Raw genomic sequence first — 27258 nt, forward strand, 5'->3', positions numbered from 1 at the left:
TGATCTGTGAAAAAGATAAAAAATATAAACGCAACAGAAAGAAAATAAACTATACCAGGAAACCATATACACTTTTGTATGCCTATTCATATATGTGAGCAATATAAATGAGCGAATCTAAAAGTCATATTGGTATACCTCCCTTGAAAAAAAATCCAGAGAATTCAGAAAGAAACTTTAGACTATTCAAGAACAGTTTTATGCAAAATGATATCACGAAAAAATTAGATAAAAACTATAATATAAATCAATATCAAATAAAACGGGCAGATTCTGAGATTGATCCAAATTCAGAAGACATACCGCCTGAGCAACCATCACCACTAAATAATTATCAAAACATAATACCAAAAAATGATATATTTGAGAATAAAAAATGGAGGGAAGATATTGGCAAACATAAAATAGACTTCAAAAATTTTTCAATGAAGAATAAACCTTCAGATCATTTATATACAAATAAGGAAAAGCTTTCTTTACCTGTAAATAAAAAAAGTAATTTTGACCTTGAACATTTTCAAAAAGGAAGAGAACATTCATTGCCAGAAAATTTATCCAATAATCATACAACTTATCCGATTAATAAAAGTTCCTCAGGTTTTCAAAATAACTCCAAAAGTAATGATCATAATGATTCAAATCCTAAGAAATCAAGTCTCAATAATCATACTACTTTTAATTTGCAACATTCCTGGGGAGAAAAATCGCATATATCAAATGCAGCCACTAAACAATTACATATATTGGAGAAGCCACTTAGAAGAATGTCTGTTTTACCTGAGTTACACAACTTCTTACCTCATAAAAAAGAAAAAGACTCAATAATTAACCATTCCAAAACATCAATATTGTCTGAAGGTGCTACCGCCGATTTAGACTTGAGAGACAAACAAAGCCAGTCTTTTGAACCTAGAGAAGACTTTCTACAATCACCATCAGCAATAAGGAATCAAACAACCAATATAACACCTATATTTAAGAACTTTACATTTAACCAACATAATTTAAACCAAAGTGATCCAAAATTATCAGAATTGCATGAAAATGAACCATTAAATTTGCAAGAAAGAAGGGCATCTGATCCCTCTGAGATACAAAGAAGCAAAACAATACTGCCTTCTTTCCACCAAAATAGGAGACAGACAATATCTACCAATGTGGAGATTCCTATTTCAGTTCTTAAGGAAAGAAGAATGTCAGCAGTATCAGCAGGATATGAGCCACCATCAACAACAGAATTTTCATTACCACAAAGACTGAGAAGAGCCAGTATGGTGTCATCACTAAATAGATCTTTCCCCCCAAATGAAACTATAAGAAGAAGGTCATTATCTCCAGAATTGACTTTTACTCATTACAAAAATGATAATCATCACACAAAAAATAAAAACACTTTTAAAACTTTCGATTTTAAGTCATTTCAATTTCCATTATCCACACCGCAAGAAATTATTGGACAAGAATCACACTTTGATAATATACCAGGGAAAGGTGAGAGATCAACAGTTGTGAAAGAAGAGAAAGTTAATCGAAATAATGGTAGGAACAAAGTTAGAACTATTGAAGACGACAATGATTACGAGGATATATCTAATTATGTTCATACCAATAATATTTTTGCTACTCTGATTGAGCAAGAAAAGGAGAGGGAAAAAGAAAGGGAAAAACATCATCACCATCATGGCCACCATGGTATGGTTGATTATACTTCTGCTGTTACAGGTGCATTTAGCGATGTAATGTTTAATTGGAATGAAACTTCAAACGATAATCAATCACAGTCTGAATCTGAATCAACTTCTGAATCATGTAATAGTCTTTGTAACATCAATACCCAACTTGGTGGAAATGAGATTATTTCTAGCAAAGAAAATACTTTAGACACAACTACCCCTGTACCGACTGCCTATAACTCAACTTGCCAAACACCTATATTAAATAAAGCTACCAGAATTGAAGAGTCGAAAAAACATCGTCATCATAAATCGTTAAATGATAATATATCCAAAAGTATCCCATATGTAAACGATAAGAAACGTTTAGTGTATCAGTTTTTACAGTCTCTAGCTCCACCTAGTAAAAACCAACTAGAAAAACAGGGTCTGTTGTTTACAAGTGAAAATCCGTTAATTTCATCTCAATTATTGGACAAAGATTCTGCAAACACGAATAATGGAATAACAATGTCATCTAATAGATCTTTGCAAAGTTTACTTTTTCATGATTTGGAGCAGCCTGAATATCTCTCAGACTCACCTGGTCCTTCACCATATTCAAGATCTTCCTATTCACTTTCATCATACTCTAGTAGTTCATATTCTTCTGATTTATCATCCACATCGTCTAATGGATCAAAATCTAACGAAGATTCTAGTAACCAAAATAGGGATCAAATGGATGACATTTTGGATCGCTATGATGTAGATTATTACCAAAGACATATAGCATTATTATTATCTAAGTTTGATGATATTATGAAATCGCACCTAAAAGGGGCTATTTTGAAAAAGGAAATTGATTTTCAAAGGACCTTGCAGAACTTTGATAATTTAGTGGATGAATTACAAAAATTGAAAAAGAAGACTATCGATCTTGAAACATTGATAAAGAGTAAATATTTGGTTAAGTTGACAAAAGATTTTGGAGATAAAAATAGTGATTCATTTATTGAAGTAATAAAGAAAAATGTAACTTATAATATCAAACAGTTAGAAGCATTTGAAACAAGAATGAGTGTATGTCAGCAAAAATTAGCTACACAAAAAAGAGACCTGAAAAAAATGGAAAGTTTACTGCAAATAGAACAAAGTATTATTCAATCTAAAAAATCACTTGGATTTTTCTCGAAATATAGATATATGATATTCGATCTCCTTTCACTACTTGTCATAGTATTTATTGTCCTAATATTTGTTTCTTCAAAGAAGTGGGAGATGACATCTTATATATTCGCATTTTAAATAATACTACTTAAGCAATTTTGAATACATATACTCATTATATTTACTATAACATTATATATGTTAAGGAAATTATAGTGATAACAAAAAAATATCGGGTAATGTAATATTTTCTTTCATACTCAAATTAATACATATATTTGATTAATGACAACTGAGGAAAGAGTTCCTAAGTCTTTAGTAATAGTGAAAGTTGGGCTTAGGGGTTCTTAAGTAACTATTTTGAAGCATTAAAATTATACAAGTCGTCTAAAAAGAATTTCTATTTAGACAACTAAGATGTTTAGAGGATTATCTAATTAAACATTGTTTGGTAAAAGTTTAATGCCACTGAAAGAATGAATATCGATTAAACATATAAGAATTGTAATTAAATATTCAAAAAAAAAAAGATATCAAGAAATATGTTTTGTGTCATATGAATATTTAGTATTAAAAAGAGGGGTATCTTCCAGCCAAAAATAAAAATATTATACAGGACATATAGTGACAGAGGTAGGAGCTAGAGTTCTAGCACCTATGACATATAAGCACACGTTGAGAATGAGCGCCTTTATTCATTGGATATATAGTAAACATTCTCAATATTATATTAAACAGATTTAGTATACAAAATTATAATAAAGTTCTTCACTTTCTTTCTCTATATACAACATAGAAATAATTATATACAAAGATTGTAAATAAGATAAAAATAATGTATGATGAAATCCTTGGCTTTATATATGTTAACATTAAGCCATTTTCCTCTACGAACAGTAAGATATTTAATAAACAAACCCAACAACTTTTGGTGACCTCTCAACAATTATTACTCAACAATTTATCGTTTAGTGTCTGCTAAAATCTTATTGTTCTATCTATTTTATTATTGAACATTCTATTTCAACAAATATAAACATAATGTTACTTTAAAAAAGAGAAAAAATAAAAATGAAAAGGAATGACGGTCTTGTGAATTTTCTTTTTTAAATAATTTTCTGTCGAGTTTTAAAAACTAAACATAAACAATTACCAATTAGTATATAAGGATCATCCCTTAACGTCAATGCTATCACTTATATATCATATATAGTGAAGGAAACCAAAGAATTTATGTATAACTCTCTATATTATATCTATCTAATTATAATTTTGAGAATGTTTACTATGTATCCAATTACTACAGATGCTAATTCTCAACAATTATTGTCCTCTTGAAATGCTCTCCTCAGATTCAATACCATATGTTTACTATTGCACACACAACTGTAATAATCCTCCACTTAACCACTCAAGTGTTACCCACAAGTTTATATCTCCACCAGATTCCAACCCAATTTTTTACATAGTAACATTGTGATGTTTTTTACTGTTTTAGTTATAATACCGTGTAGCAAAAATCTATTTGGTTCTAAATCATCATGAAGAATTAATATAAAAATTTATATTTCAAACAGATAAAATATGAAATTACAAGTCAGGTGTTATTGTGCAATATTGTATGTTGAGTTTTGAAATTTAAAAAGTGCAGAACTATGTTCTACTAATAATTATTTTTATAATTTATGTATAAGTTATATGAACTCAATGAACACATTCAGTAGAATACTCTATACATAGTATTAAAAAAAGTCAACCCCGATTCTGACCATTCATATTATAATACAATATTTAATTTTGTCCTTTATCATAATCGCATCTCTAAAAGAAATACTGTGTAGCAAACTAACGGTGAATTTCCAGTTCAAAGTTAATGACATAAGACTGACGTATTTAATACAACATTACTATTATATACTAATAATATAATGTCATTTTCTGTTTTTTTGAAACATAAGGGTGCTACCAGAATAAATGTGTTAATGTTTGTCAATGGAAAATTATATAAAAAATTCAACATCAAAAAATGCTGTGTTTCAATGATCTTTTTGTTTAATACAGTTTTGAATTCAAATAAAACATAGAGAACGTATAACAATTCAACAAAGATAAGATTATTAATAGTGTTAAGATTCCTACATTGATATACATTGCCATATATTCTACGTGTTAACAAATATTTCATTTTTATTGCCATTTTAAGTCAAATAATCCGAATGTTCTATTAAATAATCCCTCAACATTCTGAAAAAGTTTCTTAGTTTATTCAATAACTTATTTGATCCTATTTCTCCAAGAGACTGTTGTATAATAAAGAAGCCAATACCACCGAGATTATGCAAGATTCGACTAGAATCTAGAATTATTTATTATTTTTATGTACAGAGCATTTACATACCTTTATTACTGCGTCACAATAACCTATTGTCCTAAATATTCTATGGTGTTCTATTATATTAGTATAACTAATAATAAAGATATGGATTACTAAGCTCATTAATATATCAATCTGAATAATTGATCGAGCTCCAGAAAACATATAAAAGGACAACGTTTTCTGGAAATAAAAGATCATCCTCCATAACCTTTTCTTGTAAATAATTTATATATTATATATAAACATAAATAGAACAACAAGCAATTAACAAGAAGTAACTTCGAATAAATATATTAGCTCGATAAAAGCCGCTCAATATATAAAACTGTTTTAGTAATCATATTATCGCCTATATTTGATTATTGTCTCGATTATTTGAATAACTGTTAATATTATTTGTGCTTCCCTAGAATACACAAAGAATCTCATCATCTAATATCCCAACGCAAAATGTTATAGTTTGGACTTAGGACCAATTTTTTTTTTTTTAACAGTACTATTGAACGAATAGTAAGGGCAATAACAAATATATAAGAACGTTATATATATCTAGGGGAATTAAACGATTATTGCTTGTTCTTTTTTGTATTATACAATGTGCTACATATTTTTATAAATCAACCAAACATATAAATTTAGATACCAAGATACTGGTCCTTTATATATGAACCATGGGTTGATAGTTTCTTATTTGAGGTTCTGTAACGACTGTCACCGTAGATACATTTCTCCTTAATTAGCTATTTAATGTTTCATGAATGTTTCATTTTGTTACATAGTATTCAACAATCATGTGGGATTTATCAACAAACCCTAAGTCCTATAAATCCAAACTAGAACTTTTCTTGACAATCATCACAAAACCCTAACAATATTTTTATAATCATAATATCAAGGTTGATCTACAACACCTTCCTCTCCCAAAGGTTCAGATAAATTTCTGAAGTTTGATAGCAGTGAATTGCGACGATCAGTCGGATGTTTGTTAAATTCATCTAAGGTGTACTCACATATCAACTCTGGATTAACATCTTGCATCTTGCAGTAGTAGATTTGTGACTCAATGTCATAACCAGTCACAGCGATGATCTCTGAAAGTCTCATTATTCTTTCTGTGGCGGTAGCTGGTAAATCCTTAGGATAACGTCTTTTGTCATTCACAAACCTTTTGATATTTTTTACGTTAATCACCCTATTCTTTTTAAATGAAGAAGGCAAATCGACTTCGACTGTATTATTATCAAAAACCTTCACAATTCTAAACGGTCCTATGAAAATAGGTTGGACTTTTAAATACCTTCCTCCCCTAAAATAGATGTCTCTATCTAATAAGACGTATTCGCCGACCTTAAAAGTAAGAGAGCTTCTATGAGGATTTTCCTGAGTTTCCATCATTTCTTGCCGTTCTTGTAGGTAATCACGGGTACGTAAAGTAATGGCTTGAAGTTTTTTTGTTAGAGTAACTGCACTATCATTTCTGGCTGAAGAGTCATTACCAACATCCATAAGAGGTTCATTCGGAATAAAACCAATATCAATTTCAAAAGGGGCAGCACCAATAGCAGATTGAGGAGTTGAATTGTAGACGAATTCGAGGTGTGGTAAGAAGAAATCCCATACAGTGTGATCATTGTGACAAAAGGTACGTAATAATCTATTGAGTGTTTTATTAACACTTTCTGTTTGACCATCTGTTTGGGGGTGATTCGTGGTGGATTTAAGTAGCTTGATGTGTAACCGGTCAGTGAGTTCCTTATAATAACCACTTGCGAACCTAATATCTCTATCAGATACAATCGTTTTGGGAAAACCATGGTAACAGAAGACATAGCGAAAAAGAGCACGGACAACACCGGTAGAACCATAACATTTTTGCATAGCGATAAAATGTGCACGTTTGGAGAATCTATCGACAACAACCATAATCATATCATTACCTTGTTTAGATGTTGGAATACCTGTAACAAAGTCAATTGAAATATCAATCCAACGGCCTGATGGAACATCTAAAGGGCGTAACTTACCGTTAATTTTTGGACGATACCGTTTCATTAGTTGGCATTGTAAACATCCTTGAACAAAACTCTTAATTTCTTTCGACATGGAAGGCCAGTAGTAGTGTGGAGCAAGTTTATTAATAGTAGTGGTTTCACCGAAATGACCACCTTGTAAAAAACTATCATGATATAACTGTAGCAGTGTAAATCGTTCTTTGGATGGAACACAAATTCGAGAATCATAGTATAGAATGTTACTATCAAATTTATAGCGTTCTTGAGCTTTGGCCGAAAACTTCATGCGTTTAAGATATTTCTTATAAAGTGAATCATCAGAGGCTGAAATATTGACCTTATCAACAACGCCTAGGGAAACTAAAATGGCAGCAGACCATGGATCTTCGAGTAATGATTCATACCAATCTTGTGGATTAATCGAGGACAACGTGGTTAGTGGATAAACATTAATAGCAGAATCGTCTTGAGGGCGACTTAAAGCATCGGCAACAGCATTGTTTTTTCCTTTAATATGTCCAATATCAAAATCGAATTCTTCTAAGTACTGTAGCCATCTAGATAGACGCTGAGAAGGTTCCTTTTTGCTTCGGTAGGATAGTAGAGAGCTGTGATCGGTCCGCAGTAAGAATCGATGTCCATGTAAATAGTATCTGAAGTATTTTAATGACTCAACTATAGCTAATAATTCAAGTTCACCAATATGATAACGACTTTGAGTATCGGAAATAGTTTTCGAAAAATAACCAATGACACCTAATAATTTACCGTTAGCTGATAAACGTTCTAGAACTCCACCTATAGCAGCATAACTTGCGTCTGTGGTAAGCCTGTAATTATCACCTGGGACAAACGGAACGAGAACAGGAGCTGAGGTGAGACAAGCTTTCAATTTGATCGTGGTATCTTCTTGAGCTTTCGACCACGGACATTTCTTAGAAATAAAATCGAAAAGAGGTTTGGCCAGCTTACTGCAATGTGGAATAAATTTTCGATAATAATTGACCATTCCCATAAATGATTGAGCACTCTTAATAGTAGTAGGCATAGGAAGTTCTTGGATAGCCTTAACTTTGTCTTGTTGAACAGCAAAACCAGCAGTGGATAATGTATGACCTAAAAATTGTACCTCAGATTGGGAAAAATAACATTTGTTTTTCTTGCAGACTAAACCCTCTTGCCGTAATCTTGTTAAAACTTGTCTAAGATCGTGGATATGACTTTCATAATCTTTACTAGCAATTAAAATATCATCCAAGTAAACGAAAACATGTGGAATATCACCAAGTATACGTTGCATGTATCTAGCAAATGTTGCTGGGGCGTTACATAAACCAAATGGCATAACCTTGTAATGATAATGACCGAAGGGAGTAGTAAACCCAGTTAGTTCTTCAGAGTCTGCCGCTAGTGGAATCTGATGATAGCCTGAATGTAGATCAAGTGTAGAGAATATGGAACAGTCACCTATTTTTGTCATTAAATCATCAATTCGTGGTAATGGATAGGGGTCTTTAATGGTAAGATCATTTAATTGTCTAAAATCTACAACCAGTCTATAGGAACCATCTTTTTTCTTTACTAATAATACTGGTGATGAGACTGGACTTTTACTCTCGACAATGAACCCTTTATCAAGTAATTCTTGAATTATTTTTTTGCATTCTTTTTCTAGTACCGGGGTCATGCGATAGGGTGGTAATCGAGGAGGACGACTATTAGGCTTTAATTCGATCGTATGGTTATAAGTATGAGTACCTGACTGTGGCGGTAATTCATTGGTAACAGTGTCTTTAAATTCTTGCTGAAGTTCTATAGGAAGTTCATGGTGATGGGGGTTGATTGGATTTTCATTCTTGGATAATTGTACCAAAAAAATTTCTTCTACGTCTGTGTCAAAAATTTGATCTATAGCACCTATGGTAATGTCAGTTGTAGTATTGAAATTAGTGATATTATTAGTTGTAGAAAGTAGTTCTGGATAATGTTCGATGATAGGATTGCCAACAATGACTTGATTGTGTAATTCTGGAGTGACGTAAGCGTTGAATTCGTATGATGTCTTATTGTCTAAAAGTTTACATTGAACGGCCTTGGTAGTAGTAGAGGTTCGATCTGCGATAGCACCTTTCCATATGAATGGTGGGACAGTGTACGGTTTCCATCCGTTTTTGGCAACTAAATCTTCACTAACCAGTGAAGTAGGACTTCCTGTATCAAACAGTACAGGGACCCTTATTTTGTTAACGATACATGGACGTTCGTGTCGAGTACCTACTAATGGCTTGGTGGTGGTTATAATAGTAGTGACTTCTGGTATTGTAGTAGTATCGATGTATTTTGTTTTTGTATACTCGTCTGGGTGTTTTAATTGGATGTGTGACCCAGCACTTTTCTCGAAAAAAAATTTATTTTTTCTTGATTTATTTGTGTCTTGGGAGTTTGATAAAGAGGATAAAGAAGAAGGAAAGAAATGGGAATGAGAAGTAACGGTATTTTTAGCGAGAACTCGCATGTGGGCAAGTGCTGGATTGATGTCCTGGTTTGCGACATTTGAAGCATAGTTTATATTCCAAGCACAAACGACGAAGGTCCTCTTTATCACGTTTATTGGAAGAAGTGGTATCAGCTGAGTTCTGGGATCTTCCTCTCCTGAAAGATGTAATGTTAGTAGAATGCGTAGAATAACCTCTACGGTAACGGTTGTTAGAATGAATAGCCATAATAGTATCACCGTCACTATCTAATTGGTAGGAACCAGAATTAGGTGAGACGTCACCTGAGTAATTAATCGTAATTGGATCTAGTAAGCAGTGCTCACATTTGCGAACCAGTTCAGTGGCTTTATGAAATGTTGTCGGAGACTGTAAGACGACAGCCTTTCTAGTGTCGGGTTTTAATGAACAAATTTTACGACTGATGTCGTACACATCTAGTTGTGCACCAAAGGAGGCAGTGAATTGAGAGACCAGGGTGGAGTAGGAAATGGAATGTAGATCATGATCAGCAGAGAAGTTAAGGAACCATTGTGTAGCTTTACCTCCAATATTGTCAGCAAAGATGCAAATTTTACGGAAGTCATCAGTAATATGATGAAGACCAAATTTTAAATCTAAGGATAACAAAAATTCACGTAAGTTAAAGACTGAGCGAGTTGAACCTGTGAAAGGTTGAGCGACCTTTATGGCTTGGACGAGGACAGGATTGGTTGGGAATTCGGACATGATGGACAGATATTTTGGCGACGCTACCAGTTGTTATAGTTTGGACTTAGGACCAATTTTTTTTTTTTTAACAGTACTATTGAACGAATAGTAAGGGCAATAACAAATATATAAGAACGTTATATATATCTAGAAGAATTAAACGATTATTGCTTGTTCTTTTTTGTATTATACAATGTGCTACATATTTTTATAAATCAACCAAACATATAAATTTAGATACCAAGATACTGGTCCTTTATATATGAACCATGGGTTGATAGTTTCTTATTTGAGGTTCTGTAACGACTGTCACCGTAGATACATTTCTCCTTAATTAGCTATTTAATGTTTCATGAATGTTTCATTTTGTTACATAGTATTCAACAATCATGTGGGATTTATCAACAAACCCTAAGTCCTATAAATCCAAACTAGAACTTTTCTTGACAGTCATCACAAAACCCTAACAATTTTTTTCAACCCTAATCGTTTTTTACAATCATAATATCAAGGTTGATCTACAACAACAAAACATGGGTACTTGCTTCTATGGCCAAGTTGGTAAGGCGCCACACTAGTAATGTGGAGATCATCGGTTCGAATCCGATTGGAAGCAGAACCATTGTTTTTTTGCTTTTCCTCCTTTGCTGAAAGTGTAATATTAGGGATATTACATAGTGTATTTGTGGTATAAATGAAGTTACAAGATATATTGATATTTAGAAAGACGGCTGTAAAAGGTACTAAGTAATAGGGTAAACAACCGAGCAAGAAATATAATGTAAGTTCTTTTTTTTATATTCGCTAACTATTCTATTATTATTTTCCATTTATTTTTTTTTTTTCAATTCCAAAACTAGCTTTTTTATATTTGTATTAAAATCCTTTAATTTATTTCTGCATTTAAAATCAAGGTTATCGCATATTGTAGTATAATCAAAAGATGTAGTAAATCTCAAAGTAGATTTTCAAGAATTTAACAGTTTATTTAGAGAAATCTTGATTACACTCTCGTTTATATAGACTTAATTTTTAACATTTTTTCCTCACATAAGAACGAGCCTGCTAAAAGAAAAGGTAACATACTATTAGAAAAAACATAAAAACATGGAGATAATAATGAACAAAAGAAAAATCACTAATAACCAATAGTTAATACTCTATAATTATCAGGAATATATTGATTTCCGTCATGTGTCGAAAATGCCTCAGTATTTTTTTTTTTCATTTTTTTATGACTTTCATATCATTAACAACGAATCTTTATCATTAGTAAGCTTGATGACACATCAATCAATGTAAATAATTTAGAAGATAGAATTAATTTCAATCAAAAAGAGAATCAAGAGACATGTAAAAAACTTCTACACATGGCTAAAAATAAATTTGTCCATAGTCACCATAGGATATCGATCTCATGATTGATTCAAATAAATAAATTGTCACCAAAGAATTGAGTTTTTTTGTTAACCTGTTTTAATAAAGATCCCTGGTTCTCTCTTCCACCTGGTTATCAACTAAAACCCATGACTTTAAGTGTAGCCAATATCCGTGTAGGTTCTAATTCTATTCTACCAATAAGAATATTTATTAATAGGAAACAACTTGCAAATAACATCCCATCCAATACCGTTTTTGAAACACCTTTATTATCTAGCAGCACTCTTGTATCACTAAAATCACCTAAAACAAGAATATATATCTCAAATAATGATATGAAAAACTTATGTGATGAATTAAAAGATGACCTTCTTCTAATATTATATGAACTAACTTCTCCCATGATCTATAACACAGTTCTTCAGAAAACAAGAATTGGTAGTACATTAGATTTTCAACAAAATATAGTTAAACGTATAATAGGTTCCTATGATGAAAATAGTGATGATCATGGACGTGGTGAATTTCTAAAATCACATATACTTACAATTAAAAAATTATCGAAAGTTAAATACAAATTACATTTTAAGTTTAATTGGGAAGTAGAAATTTATATTAATAGCATATCTAAATTGTCAAAAATACGGCAAAATTTGATCTTTAAGAATTATCCAAATAATTTAGATGTGTATGATAGACGAGCTTCATTGCTTATAGATAAATCAACAATTGTAATACCAGAAGAAGAAGTAATGCCAAATATTGATAATAACTCAATTTTATCCCAATCAAAAGAAGTAAATGTTGATGTTAAGCCAGAAATTATCTTCAAATATAAACCAATTGCTACTTTTGTACCGTGTATAGATATTCACATTTTACAACGACCCAGAAGAAAACATTGAATAAATTTACAGAACAAACTTATCCAAAGATAAACTACTCTATCTACTTTTTACATGAAAAAAAAAAAATAATAATTTATTAGACACATACTGCTATTTATATATGCACTTATACATATAAATATGGATATATGCAAAATATTAAAATATATACTCGCAAATTTTCTGATGTTACTTTCATAAATCAAAAGAACTGTCTATTTCATCGCCTATTTTTATACGATTTAAGTCATCACTTTTACTATTACCATTATTTGATTCAATTAATGAAACTATCTGATTGCTATCATCAAATGGATTTTCCTTTACTTTTATATCTTTATTAACTTTTTGTTCAGTTTGTGGAATATTTTTGAAAACAGCTAATACATCATTAAATGGATTAAGCGAGGCATCATGGAGTTCACCATAAACACCTCTCTTCTGAGTTGTATCATACATCCTAATAATTTTTTCTTGGCCACCTTCTTCAGCTTGAGAAAATGCAAACCCTCTTTGTTTTTTCATTCTTTGAACTTGTCTTACTTTCCGTATAGCATCTTGAAAATGTTGTATATATGGTTTATTATCTGTAATATTGTATTTTTGCATTTCCTGAACTAGATGATAACTTTCAGGTTCATACATTCTCTTATAGTATTTCCAAACAAAATCCCTAATCAAAGCGAAGAATGGTAAAACTAATAAAGTTAACCAAAAAACACCTGAACCATAAACATGTGGCACTACACCAAAATATTCTCTTGATATATTGGCATAGGGGAATATTGAACCGTATATTGGGAAAAATATTAGCCAAAATATGAATGACCCAGGAATTGCTATCAGAGTAAACTTTGTCCACATATTAGTTACTAAAGCAGCCTTACCTAGCACAATAACAATGCTTACTGAATAAATACATACACCCCATGTCCAATGATCTGCCACCGCACCGCGCATATTTAGAGACGTACCATATCTATAAAATAACATAGTACCAATAAATACTACTGCTGAATGATAAAACCCATTAACAATCCAACTCCAAAATATTTGAACAGAGAAAAACTTTCCTTTTTGACCAAGTTTGTACAATTGTGGATAGCGTTCTAATAATCTACTACTAACAAATTGATCAAAAACGCCGAGAATAAAAGGTGGTAGGACTGTAAAAAAGACGTTGTAAAAACTTAACGCCCATGACTCCATAATTGATTGTCCTGAAAACCCATTAGCAAACACATACCAAAACTGTGTCATGTATAGTGCTGTATTCTTATAGAAAGAATACAAAATAGCTACCGAGATTCTCTGATACGACCATAATCCATGAACCAATAAAAGTTTCTTCAAGTATTTGAACTGACCAATAGCTAAATCAGCAGATCTAGCTGCCTGCATACCTTCCATACCACTAATACCAACACCAACATGAGCTGCCTGTATCATACTAACATCATTAGCACCATCACCAACAGCCAATAACAAAGATGCAGTTTTTCTCTTTACCATTTTCACCACTAATGCTTTTTGTAAAGGGGAAACACGACAACAAATAACAGCCTTACATAGCTTACCAATCGTCAATAAATAATCTTCTAAATCCGGTTCTAATGCATATCCTAAAGATTTACCATCGATAACTAAAGCTAATGTATTTAAATCATGAATAGTGACTTTTTCATCATGTAGAGCTTCAATTTTTTCGATCATATTTTTTCTAGTATCCTCTTTAGTTTCTTCATTAATAATAAGAAGATTCATATCTTCAGCTAATAATTTACAACTCATACCAATATTGATTGCTGTTTCTTGTCTATCACCAGTAAGGACCCATATTTTAATACCAGCTTTTTGTAATGTATCAATAGTTTCAGGAACACCATCTTGTAATTTATCCTCAATAGCTGTAGCCCCAATTAAAAATAGATTCTTTTCAATAAGTTCTGCCGCATCATCCATTTTTTGGCTTCTGTTTTCAAGTGTAGTAGATGCCTTATCATTTATTACTTTCCATTCTTGATATTCTTCTTCCGGGATAGTTCTTGTAGCTAGACATAATGTTCTTAAACCTTCAGAAGCATAATCCTCAAGATGTCTCATTGTTGCATCAACGTAAATATTTGTTTCTGGATCTAATCTTTCTAATATAACAGTATCCGCTCCTTTACAAAATAACTTGATAGAGCCATCAGGCATCCTGAAAATTGCACTCATTCTTTTCCTTGTGGAGTTGAATTCACATATATTTAACAATTCGTATTCACGTTCTTCACCTTTCTCTTCGAGCAAAATTGTTATTGAATTTGGTTTTCTAATAATAAATTTGTACCCAAGATCTGCACTTCCTTGTACTAAGGCTCCTTCATCTGGTGATGCTGCCTGATACTTAATGGCACCGTCTGGTTGAAATTCTGGAATAACAGTATGACAAGTAGCCAAAAGAGTTAAAAATTCATCAATAACCTTAGATTCAGCATCCTCGGTATTCTGCAATCGATTGTTCATATCATCAAAACTTCTATAACCAACCTCAATACCATCTTCTATAGTTACTTGTTTATCTTCTGGGATTTTTTCAATATAACAACGTCCAGCAATCGAACAAGACTTAAACTCCATAATATTTCTTGTCAAAGTACCCGTCTTATCACTGAATATATATTCAATTTGACCTAATTCTTCTACCAGTGACGAAGTTCTCACAATTGTTGGTGTGTCTGTATCTTCATAATAAAGCGCTATATCGGAACCAATCATATAAGCTTGATAATATTTTATCAATTCCACAGTGACAAATAAGGAAATGGGCACCAAATTTGAAAACAAAATCCAATAAGTCAAAAAATCTTTAAAAAATAAAGCTGCTTTATTTGTACCCTCTAAATACAAATAAGAAAGATGTTTGGCATCAGCTGTACTCATGATAACGTTACCAATAGAGGAAATCATAATAAGAACTATCAAGACACAAAATAAGGCTATGATTTGTTTATTAATGATCCTTTCCACTGCTGTTCTTTTAATTGGTGTAGCAGTAGCATTACGCATTAATTTGGTTTCATGCCCAGTGAATATTACTAAACCAAAGATCCAACCAGTATTTCTTAGAGTTGCACCTCTCAAAATCATTTGCTCTGGAGATAAAGGCACATCTTGTCCATTTAATGTTAAAGTACCTTCATATGTATATAAACTGGAATTTGGCTGTTCTGATAAAACTTTACCATGAAGACTATTGAGTATTCTAGAATCAATAAACTTACAAGTCTCCTGCCTAGCTTGTTTCACTTTTAGATTTGTTTCACCATCAAGATTTGCAGTTTCTATATAGCAAAGACCCTCAGGTTCGGAAGACGATAAAACAATAAGATCGGCAGGAATGGCCTCCTCGGATTTTACTCTAATAATATCGCCCACATTTATGTCAATCCATCTTTTCTCAACAAATCCACCAGATGTTAATGAATAAACCTCTGTTTTTGAATTATTTAGTTCTTTATCAGATGTGGCTCTTTTAATATCCTCTACAATTTCTTTCATGGCAGACACAATTAACACAACCATTAAAGTACCTATAGTTGTATACCTGTTAGTAGGTGATACATGAGGTACTTGTTGAATCGCAGATGTACAAAGGAAGAAGAGATTGGCATATTTAGAGAATTCTTGAAACAGAAATTTTGGCAAAAATGTTGCAACATTGTATTTGGTAGTTGAAATATGATTATCAACATATCCTAGCTGATGATTTTCTTGTTTATCGTTGACATATATAACCCTTGGTTGCCCTAAATTATCGCTATGAATAGTTCCTCTTCTCAGAATGTAACGATTAAAAAGAATTTTAATATTAAACCTATCCCTTGAATTAACATAGTTATCTTCTACTTCAGTAGTTGTAACTGCATTATAATGGCTCATTTCATATGAATCATAAGTATTTTCAGTCTTCTTACGGAAAGTAAATGCATTCTTAACTGTATCTATTGTTTTACTAAGAAAACTGCGAGCAGGTCGAGTTGCAATAGGTTCAGCATGATAACTGGCCGATCTATCATTATCTGTTGTGCCATTCCAAACAACTGAATCAACATTGTCAAATGGATTATCTATATCATTTTCAATGCTATCATCGTAATTTGGTATTCTATCATTGCTATTTCCACCTTCGGACAAATAGGTTGGTCCTATATAAAACTCTTGGCTGTCTTCTTGACTATTATGTTGTGTGCTATTGGTATGCCCAAAGACATCACTATTGTCTGGATTATTATTGCCTGTGTATGAACTATAATCGTTATGAGAGTCACTCAGAAAATCAATATCAAATAAGGTATCATTCTGACGCTTCCTATCTTTTTCTTTGCCATCAGCCATGGTAACTTAACAAAAAAGTATCACTTAACTTATCCAAAGCAGGTTTTGTTATAAATATGTAGGTCTTTCTCTACACAAATAATCTAGTGCTCCCCCCAAATTATACCCTTTTTAGCTCTCTCTCCATCCTTATATATATTGTGGTTTATAACAAATTGTAGCACCTTTGGAAATATTCAAAAATTTAAAGTGTTCATCAATAATTGATAAAAAATAAATATGGAAAAAAGATAAAATAGCACTCATAGTAAGAGAAGGTTAGATCAAGAACATATTAAACCTACAAGTGAAGGGTAAAAAAATATAAAACTGATTGAAAATCCAGCAACAATATATCATAATCTTTCTGGTACAAGAACCTCTTCTTTTCAAACACTGTTATTCAGCTGTATCATAATCAATTGCTGAACTTATTTAAACTGAGTATAAGATAGAAGAAATGAAAATCTACATGTATGCTATATGTTCATATGTATAAATGTCTTGTAAATAATGCAAAGCTTAATTATATAACTATTTTTACTAGAATTGCCCGCCCATTAGCTACTTAATTGTGAGATGATGTGAGTTGTTGGAGTTCATCTTGTGGAAGTGTAGTCAAGTAAATACATTTACTTAATAATTCATGATCAACTTCAATTTGATAGTTTTTGCACCATTGAACCCTTTGAATAAAATGTTTAACAATTTGAACACTAGTATCAAATTTATTATAATTAATAATCTTATTCTGTTCAATCCATGTCTTTTTTTGTGCATTCAATGATAAATCTGATAAATAAACGACAATAAATGGAATGCAACCTTTTAGTGGTTCAACATTATTCAATAATTTTCTTATTGCCAAATAATTTCTATCCAATGAAGGTATCTTCTTTAACTCTTCCCATACCAACAAGTCGCCCGGTTCAATTAGCCTCCAAGCTTCAATAAATTGCTGCACCACCACCGAATTTAAAGCTAATACGATTTGCATTAATGTATTGTAGTTTTGAAACTTACGACAGTGTTCTGCTACATGAATAAATCTTTGTATAGTATTACGTTTTAATTTAATATCTTTAGTAATTGCAATTTCTGAAACTATCCAATCTACAGTTAAATTGAACCTGGCAATGGCCAAATCCACTCCTGAAAGATTTTCATTCTGAACCAATAACTGAAGCCAACTGGTTACAGATGGTCCATTATATTGTATATTTAAATTTAATAAATCCTCCCAATCAATTTCACATAAAAGTTCCTTTTCTATGAGAGTCATTTGACGTGCAATAGAAAGAGAATCATAGGTCAAGATAAAAGGGATATGATTTTCATTATTAGATATTAACAAGTTTGGATCGTGTATTTTATATCCTGCTAATAAGTTTTGAATAGCTTCAGGTTTTATTAATTCCATATCTTGTACTGGAGATTCAAGTGATCCATCTTTTTTAACGAAAGATGGAGTGTATGGAATATTCATCACTGTTTGTCTTCTACGTTGAATTAATAAAGACCTCCTTTTTTCTTGAGGGGTTTTTGGAATATTAACAGCAGGCGATATATTTAACATTTCAACTTCTTTTGGTAGTTTCGATATTTCTGGATAACTTTCTGTAGTAACTAACCTGTCTCTTACCTTTGCGTAAGTACCTTCTAATTTCATCATTGCTACTTCTAGTGGATTATCTTGAATGGTATCATCTGTTATGTCTGCAATATTTTTTAATGCTTCTTCATTTATTGCTTGACTAATATATGCGTGAGGTGATGTATGTGCACCAGAGGGCTGCTTTACTTCCATATTATTTGGCAATTTTGTACTCTCCTTCTTTAAAAATTTACTCTTCAATTCTTCCATATTTTTTAACGGAGATACATCGTCTAAACCTTCTGACATTGGTTCAAATATATATTTGTTAGTGCTGGCTGTCTCAAAAGTTGATCCACCTTTAACATTTAACCCTTCTTGAAATTTGGTTCTTAAACTAACTCTTTCACTTGGCTTGCTTTCAAATATCGAGTAACTAGAAAACGTCCCATCACTAATAATAGACTGAATACTTGGTTGTACTGAAAGGCGTATTCTTGAATGTACTGATTCCTTCATATATTCCTCAGCCTGCCCTTTCTTACAAGGACTATTATGCCTTGAAGTAAATAGTGCAGTAGTAGCAATACTTGGGGTCTCCGAATCCCTTTGAGTTACATCTTTTTTCAAAGTCTTTAACTGATCCTCACTTTCCTGCAGCATCTTATCCTTCTGAAAAAAATCAGTTTGTCTAATATTAATCTTAATAGTGGGCATAGTAGTTATTGGTGTCTTGCGCCTATTTGTTTGTTCAATATTTTTCTTTATTAAACTAATTCTACCACTAGCAGGTCTAATAGCTGCAACAGTAACAGAATTTCTATTATTCTCAATAGAAGAAGATTGATGCTCCTCATCAGCAACTAATATATTGCCTTCTTCATCTTTTGCTTGTTGTACATCAGAAACTACTGACAGAGAACTACTGTCATTTATATTACTCGTACCATACAAACCAGCTATTACATCTAAACTATCATTGATTGGTTGTGAAAAATTGAGCACAGGTTTACTGTTTGTTGATGGGTCCCTGTTCTTGGCATTCTCTTCAAGTGTGAACTCTCTCAAATTGTTGAATGAATTTTTCTTCCTTAAATTAGGACCACTGCTACAGTCTGATTGGCTATCCATATAGTGATCATTAATATCATTTTTAGATATTGATAAATCAGAATCATATATGACATATTCAACGTTGTTTATGCCATTGTTTCCTTTGTTAATTAGTTTATTAGGAGATTGAACATTTTCAACACTACTTTCTTTACTTTCTGCCTCTTCAAGATCCTCTAACAACTTTTTTAAAGGAGAAGAACTTCTATTACGACAAGGTGATCTCGAAATTTTTGTTGGTGTTAAATTAACAATATTAGAATTACTAGAATCAGGCCTGCCTGAAAGATCCTGTGAAGAAGTATGAAATATAAGTCTTTGGGGTCCATCAATGTATAGGGGTGAAGTCTCTAAATTTACATCATTAAAACCTTGATTTTGTAGTATAAATCTCGATGAATTATTTTGCTGTCCAAAAAATGCTGCTATAGAACTTTTAACTTTCCTTCTTGAACCAAAAGGTGCTGTTTCAATTGTATCACCATTACTATTATTTGATGCATTTAACGTGTTAGACAGAGAAATTACTGACTGTGCTATGGAGCTTACTGTTTGGTACATATCCAAGTTATCCATGGCACTAAAATTATTCACTGGAAGCTTTAGATCTTCAATATCATTTAAATTATCTTCATACTCATTCTCTACTGTCTCTACTGTTTCTGTTCCGGACAACTCACCACTATTAAATTTATTAATCTTTTCCAACAATTCATTTTCCATATGAAGGAGAAACTCCACTTCATCAATAGTTCTGGCGCTGAGTATATCAAATTTCGAGACACCTAAATTCATTATTTCATTAGGATTTTGATCATGGTTTTCAAGAGAACTAATGGATATCACATATTTAATAAAAGTGTCCATCTGTGGCTTAACAATATTTCCTATTTGTAAATTATCTTTTTGGTTGAAATTCTTTTTATATGGAGATGTAATTTCATGTTTTTTACTTCTCAAATGATTCTTTTTCCATTTATTTAACAACCCTAAAGGTCCCATGACGGTATGATTATAAGAAGATCTCGAATTAGTGTGTACTGATATTTCCTCATGATTAGTACCAGAGTCCGTTGCTTCCATGGTGGATACAATTTCTTCTTCCGGAATATATTTAGTATTCAAAATAAGTTCAATCTTTTTGGCTGGTGTAGGGGGTATGATTTTGTCAATTTTTGAATTTCTTGGATATTCCAAGTCTGCTATAGTTGGCGACATATTGGACGGAAGTTTTGATATAATACTGACTTTTCTTTTAGCAGGTCTTTCTATAAAGTCATCATTTTTTGATATTGGAGTGACAGTCGTAGCATTTATATTATTATTATTATCATTATTATTATCATTATTTTTGTGTTGATATTTTGGAATGCGATTTGGTGATACTTTTGCGGCATAATTAAAACTATTGTAAGGATTTAATAGCATTGAAGGGGTATGTCTTGATGATTTCTTATTATTTTCATATTCCGAAGAAATCTTTAGTTGAAAGTTTTCATTACTTTTGTACAATGACATCACACTTCGATTTCTATAATCAGGACTTGAAAGTCCTTGTAAAGCAGAGATGCTCAGTCGACTATTCCTTTTTATTTCTTTATTCAATTGAGATATATCTTTAATTATGAACTCTAACCATAGATCGTTCAGCTTTCCATAATTATTTGCAGTGCTATTAGTATTATTATAACTGTTATTTTCAGAGGGTATATTAACAGGTTCATTAAGCACTACATTATCCCATGTCAATTTCATGCAGTGAATCCATATTTTTTTCAAATTTATAATACAATCTTTTATGATTTTATGCTCATTTAAATAGGATTTATTAAGAAATTCGAGGAGTAAAAGCCGTAATTCAATATTAGGTAAAAAATCCTGTACAAAATGATTCATTATCCCATGTCTAATGAGAACAAAAGTTCGTATTAAAGCAATTTTGCCAATCCTAGATTTATCATTATCCTCAATCTTAATCTCCAAAATACACCAATTAAACCGGTTAATCAGTATATCATAAAGTTCCATTGATGAAATAAATTCCCTATAAACCAGAAAAAAATCATTAAAAATAGAATATGATACAGGATCAACTGGAGATGTCAAATAAACTATCAAAGCATAAATATCTGCTTGAAATACAGATCGTCTGGATCTAGTTACAGGTTGGTCACCATATAAAATTACATCTGATGATGGAGATGGATAATAATGTGGATTACTAAAGATCTCCATGCGTGTTTTTTTTTTTTCTTCCTTTCCTTTCTATCAATATATCTATCTATCAAATAATATGCAATAACAGTCTGTTTATTGAATTCTTTTTTTTACGAGCAGTTCTTCTTCCCTGCTACTATTATTGATTTATTCACCACCCTCCTCTTCTCAACCAACACAACAAAGCTTTATTTATCAAACTTCTGCTTTCGTATTTTATTTTCCGTTTAATCTATAAGAAAAATAACTCAACTAGTAGAGAAATTCAATGAGCAGAAAATATACAAATATATGTGGATAGAACTCTTCAATTGTTTTTAGATTCGATTGTCTATGAACAAGTGTCAATTATTACCTATTAGTAGTGTCAAAGAGCTTCAGTTGAGATTTACTTGTTTACAATCATCGGTCGGTTTCTCCTTTTATTGACAGATCAAAAATAAGTCACCAAAAAAAATAATAACAAAAAAAAAAAACAAAAAAAACATAAAAATAAACAAATTGAAAGTCATTTTAGTTAGGGTTAATAATGCATTCCAAATGTTTTCCAGTTTTTTAGGTAGGGCTTTAGGGCCTATAACAAAAAAACAGATGAAATTTTTTTATATATAATATCTTATAACTATACAAATATTTTTTCACCATAATAAATAGATAAAAATGAGTATCTTCAATGATATAGAAAATTAATTCAATATGCATATGAAACAACAATTGGAACTATTAATATATACATCCATATGTAAATTAAAAACCTAATTTATAATGCGTGTTAAAATAAAATAAAAAAAAAAAAAATCTATCAATTTTCATATATTCCAGGTCTTAATCCATCTCAAATATTTGTAATTAATTGCAGAACCGGTCATACCATATGATACTGGAGCAAAGTATATGAAGCAAGATATGACACAGGCCATAGCAATTAAGTAAATGATCCAACGGACAATGTATCTTTTCATAGCTAATTTGTTTAACGTAGCTTCAAACACATATGTTAAAATAATCAATGAGAAATATAGCGCTGGAAGGTAATGGTGGACATAAGTGACTCTTGACATAATGACAAAAGGCACATAATGGGTACCCCATGCTAATAATGGATAAAATCCACCCATCAAGAAAAGATTCAAATCTTTTTTATTAGATAAATCGTTATATTGCCTTTGCCATCTTAACAAAAGAACAACCACATAAATCATAAATAAAATAACTGATACTGTAGAGGCCCATGTTGATACTGGTGTACCCATTAAGAAATATTTAGGAAATTCGTCTGCCCAAGAACATATCCTTAACCCTAAATATAAAGTTGGCCATTGCCAGGCAGATGAAGCAATTGGATCATATTTATCATCATCAGGCACCAAAGCATTATTAGTGGCCATCATGGCAAGATTCAAATGAATAAACTTCTGTAGAAAACTGATAGATGGAAACTCAAAATCTTTTGGTTTTGGTGGTAACCTCTCGTTAACATGTGATTCAACAGTCCACCATGTACTTCTATCATTCTTGGATGGATTTCTAGCACATATAATCTCTTTTTGCATAAACCCCCATTCTGGTAAATTATGTTTAGACTGAGCTAAATAACAATCCATAACAATGTTTTTTAAACGGAATGATGTTGTTAGCGTATGTATTGTTGACTTATTTTCATTACCATACTGGTTAACAATCTCCACCCTCCAATAATCCTTCTCATCACCAATTGTAGTATTCCCATAACCAGAGACTTCCCAAGCAATATTAGTCACAGGGGCTGGTATATCATGAGAATGCAGATTTCTTCCAGTGTTATTATGAACCAATCTATAAATCTTACCATCCACAATAAATTCTGGGTCGTATTCTTCACTGTCGAAATCAAATGGTGATAGCTCTCTGACTCTGTCAAAAAACCAGTCATTATTACTATCATGATGTGTATAACCTGTTATCTGTTGTTGTCTAGAACCTTCTGGGAAAATAGATGGATGAGAATGTAATAATGTACCCCCTACCCCTGAATTCTTCAAAGTGATATAAGAACCAATGACTACGTCACGAGGACCCTGCCCGACAGTACTATTGATCAAAGAAGCTTGAAATAAAGATGGCATAACGCCTGAACCTTGACCATCATGTGTCAATAACATGAAGTGAACATAAAACGATGCCATGAATACTGCAACGGGCACGATAATCAAACCAATAATTCTAGCCATCCAATGACTTAAATAGGTTTTCCAAGACATTGATTTATCACCTAGCCAATTCCATAACTCCACAACTGTATAAATACCAACGACTGTGATGATGAATAGACCGACCATTTTAACAGAGATAGTACAACCAAGATTCAACCCGGTCAAGATCAGCCATTTCCACCACTTGATAGAAAATGGATTGGATCTTTCGTTGTGGAATCTAACCAAACAAAAGAATGAGGTGACCGTGAAGAAAAGTAGCATTGAGTCCAATAAAATAAATTTACCTAAAGTTGTATAGGAATTTTCAAACAAAACCAGAACAGTTAGAAACCAAGTAGCTGGAACAGAGAAACCAATACTCTTTGCTGTAAAATATGCAATAGGAACACATAACGCAGAAAAAGTTGCATTAAATAAACGCATCTTGACAAAATCGACGTAATCTGGGTATGGTGTACCAGAATCAAAGGAAAACGAACCATTATAACCTGAGATATAACCGGATAATCCCACAAGCATTTTTCCTAGGGGAGGATGAACATCATGATAGAATTCGTGTTTTAAATATTGAGAACCAAAACTACCAAAATGGGCCTCATCCCAAACAACGTGTTTATTGATACCAATCTTATACATTCTAATGTAAAATGCCAATACAGTAAAAATCACTGGCATGATATATGATTCCAATTGGGACAGGGTGAAATGCTTATTTGGTACACTCACTTCATTATTTTGTACATCTACATCATTCTCCCCAGAATCTAACGATGATAATTTATCTGTTAAATATCCATCATCTTGTATATCCCTTTGTCTTAGCTCTGACTCAACTGCTTCTTGATTTCGATTACCATCAAACCCTGTAGTCGCACTCATTTTATAATATTAATTTTTGTTTTGTTTTGATATCAAAAACTTGGTAAAGACTTGGTCCGAATGAGACAAGGTAGCTTTGATCTATCTTATCAACCGTAAATTACAAATCGTACTTCAGCGACATCCAACAGACACGAAAATAGATTGATTTAAATAAAAACTTTTTAATATCAAAGCTCTTCTTTACCATTTTCTTCTTCTTGTAAGTTCCAATTTAACGATGTTTCAACAATGTATTTTTTTTTTTTTAGTTTTTCTTCCAACAGGAACAAAAATAAAAAACACAAAAAAACACAAAAAAAAAAAACGAAACGAATTCTTAAACGAGCCAAAATCTCAAAAAGACATGTCACAAATTAAAATCAAAAACAAAGTGACACACTAATGTGATGGTAGATATACAATTGGATAGATATAGATCATCAAATGAGTCTTATACCAGTATATATGAGTGACAACACTGTTTCTTTATAGTCAACCCAACTTGCCAATTATGGCTACAAATACATAACTGACCAAACTCCCTGCTGCAAGCCCTATAGAGACAAACACAGAGGTCAGCCCGCCTGCTGCTTCTTTCTCCTCGTTTGTATCCAACTGTTCAGGGACTTTCATAAAACTTAACGATATCACATGTCCATTAGTTACACCAAAGAGAAATTGAAGCAAAATATAGGTTAAATCTAACCATAATAATTTGTTTATTGGTTTTTGATTTTTTACTGTGAAATACAAAAATAATGGGATACAAAGAGTTCTTGATAGGGAATAGGTGAAAATAACCCTTGGAGTGATTCTGGAGTCTTTGAAAGTAGGTAAGTCTGCCAATACTCTACCGTAAAGATCACCAATGTTCCATACCGTAAAGACTAATGGAACAAACTGTGTATTATCCAATGGTAATTTATTTACTTTAATTGTGGAAGCAAATATTGGGAAGATTAATGTGACTACAAATGTGAAAAATATCGATAGTAACAAGTATTTTAATTTGCGATAAAGTACCCCTAGAGGTATTGTGCTCATTCTATTATGAATATTATTGTCTTGCTCCCTTACAGCTTCATTATAATTTAGAAGATTATTACCTTGATCTACTAATCCGTCTCTTGAAACGTTAATTCCATTTTTATTACCTGTTTTTACCATAGTAAATAATATTCCGTTAACATTACTCATTCTATACAAAAATATACTAAACACACAAACCACCACTGTAGTCATGAAGTAAAATAATACCCCACTTGTATTCATAGTCTCTGTATCTGAATCATTAATCACTTGATTATCGTTTTTAATTAAAGTAACAAAAAATAGTACTGTTGAAGGCAAGACTCCAGCTACAGCCTGTCCCAACATTACACTCTGACTAAACTGAGGTCCAAATACGTTTGCAATAGCCATGATTCCATTTTGTGTTAATGCTGTAGCAACGGTACTCATTCCAACCAAGATCATTACTAAAAGAAAGATTAACCCCACGGGGATATACTTGATCAAAGTAACAATATAGGAAAGTAGAGTTAATATGAGAAATGTTAGTATTTGCCAAAATAATCCTCTTGTTACACGTTGGTTATAAGAATGCTGTCTTTTTGACAGATATAAGTTGAATATTAATGAGGTAATAGTAGATGTCGTCATCATTGAAGATGTGAAAAATTTTGCATAAACAGTAGTTGATTGAAATAGATTATTTTGGAAATATAAAGTAGCACTCAGTATGTTATTCCATGGCCATAGAAGACCAATCCCAACAAACAAAAATGTTATAAAGGGTAAGTATCTCAATTTGGTGAATAACGGAACATCTTCTAAATTTGGTATTATCATTTCTTGTATATTTCCTTTATTTTTACTACTAGAACTTTCACAAATATATCTATTGCTACACTTCTTTCCTCAATATCCTTTAAATATCTTCACACCAATTATAACAACTCTGTAAAATAAACAGTTATCAACTGTTGTTTTACTTTCTTTCTTTCTTTCTTTTTTTTAAATAATAAATATATTTAATCTTTGTATATATCACCGATAGAAATATATTTAAATAGTAGTTACTTACATACAAATTTATAGAAAACAAGAAATGAACAAAGAAACAGTAAGAATTGAAGAGATGCTACCACATAATAAGAAAGAATACTCCTACTTTGAAACTTATATGTGAAAAAAAAAAGAGAAGTTTTGCTATCAATGATATATATAAGGAAA

At 31.7% G+C, this 27258-nt stretch overlaps 7 protein-coding genes and 1 non-coding gene across 8 annotated transcripts; 3 read left to right on the plus strand and 5 right to left on the minus strand.

The window, feature by feature from the left end:
• Window positions 1-107: 107 nt before the first annotated feature.
• Window positions 108-2960, plus strand: FRT2 (Frt2p; the record flags this gene model as incomplete). The annotated part of the gene is made up of 1 exon (XM_064858823.1): window positions 108-2960. One exon carries the CDS (start codon window positions 108-110, stop codon window positions 2958-2960), a length of 2853 nt encoding a protein of 950 aa, XP_064714646.1.
• Window positions 2961-6090: 3130 nt separating this feature from the next.
• Window positions 6091-10435, minus strand: PWA37_002225 (uncharacterized protein; the record flags this gene model as incomplete). The annotated part of the gene is made up of 2 exons (XM_064858824.1): window positions 6091-9422; window positions 9796-10435. 2 exons carry the CDS (start codon window positions 10433-10435, stop codon window positions 6091-6093), a joined length of 3972 nt encoding a protein of 1323 aa, XP_064714647.1.
• Window positions 10436-10959: 524 nt separating this feature from the next.
• On the plus strand, window positions 10960-11034 carry PWA37_002226. The gene has a single exon. It is a non-coding gene; the product is annotated as a tRNA-Thr (tRNA).
• A 909-nt stretch (window positions 11035-11943) lies between these two features.
• Window positions 11944-12702, plus strand: SAW1 (DNA-binding protein SAW1; the record flags this gene model as incomplete). Its single annotated transcript, XM_064858825.1, has 1 exon — window positions 11944-12702. The coding sequence occupies one exon, from the start codon at window positions 11944-11946 to the stop codon at window positions 12700-12702; it is 759 nt and encodes a 252-aa protein (XP_064714648.1).
• A 177-nt stretch (window positions 12703-12879) lies between these two features.
• Window positions 12880-17064, minus strand: DRS2 (aminophospholipid-translocating P4-type ATPase DRS2; the record flags this gene model as incomplete). The annotated part of the gene is made up of 1 exon (XM_064858826.1): window positions 12880-17064. The coding sequence occupies one exon, from the start codon at window positions 17062-17064 to the stop codon at window positions 12880-12882; it is 4185 nt and encodes a 1394-aa protein (XP_064714649.1).
• A 547-nt stretch (window positions 17065-17611) lies between these two features.
• On the minus strand, window positions 17612-21985 carry LTE1 (mitotic regulator LTE1; the record flags this gene model as incomplete). Its single annotated transcript, XM_064858827.1, has 1 exon — window positions 17612-21985. The coding sequence occupies one exon, from the start codon at window positions 21983-21985 to the stop codon at window positions 17612-17614; it is 4374 nt and encodes a 1457-aa protein (XP_064714650.1).
• Window positions 21986-22776: 791 nt separating this feature from the next.
• On the minus strand, window positions 22777-25041 carry PMT2 (dolichyl-phosphate-mannose-protein mannosyltransferase PMT2; the record flags this gene model as incomplete). Its single annotated transcript, XM_064858828.1, has 1 exon — window positions 22777-25041. The coding sequence occupies one exon, from the start codon at window positions 25039-25041 to the stop codon at window positions 22777-22779; it is 2265 nt and encodes a 754-aa protein (XP_064714651.1).
• Window positions 25042-25515: 474 nt separating this feature from the next.
• FUN26 (nucleoside transmembrane transporter FUN26) lies at window positions 25516-26874 on the minus strand (the record flags this gene model as incomplete). Its single annotated transcript, XM_064858829.1, has 1 exon — window positions 25516-26874. The coding sequence occupies one exon, from the start codon at window positions 26872-26874 to the stop codon at window positions 25516-25518; it is 1359 nt and encodes a 452-aa protein (XP_064714652.1).
• Window positions 26875-27258: the final 384 nt, after the last annotated feature.

The sequence above is a fragment of the Arxiozyma heterogenica genome, assembly GCF_036370985.1.
Source record: "Arxiozyma heterogenica strain weizmannii chromosome Unknown scaffold_18, whole genome shotgun sequence".
In the NCBI taxonomy this organism is placed as follows: domain Eukaryota; kingdom Fungi; phylum Ascomycota; class Saccharomycetes; order Saccharomycetales; family Saccharomycetaceae; genus Arxiozyma; species Arxiozyma heterogenica.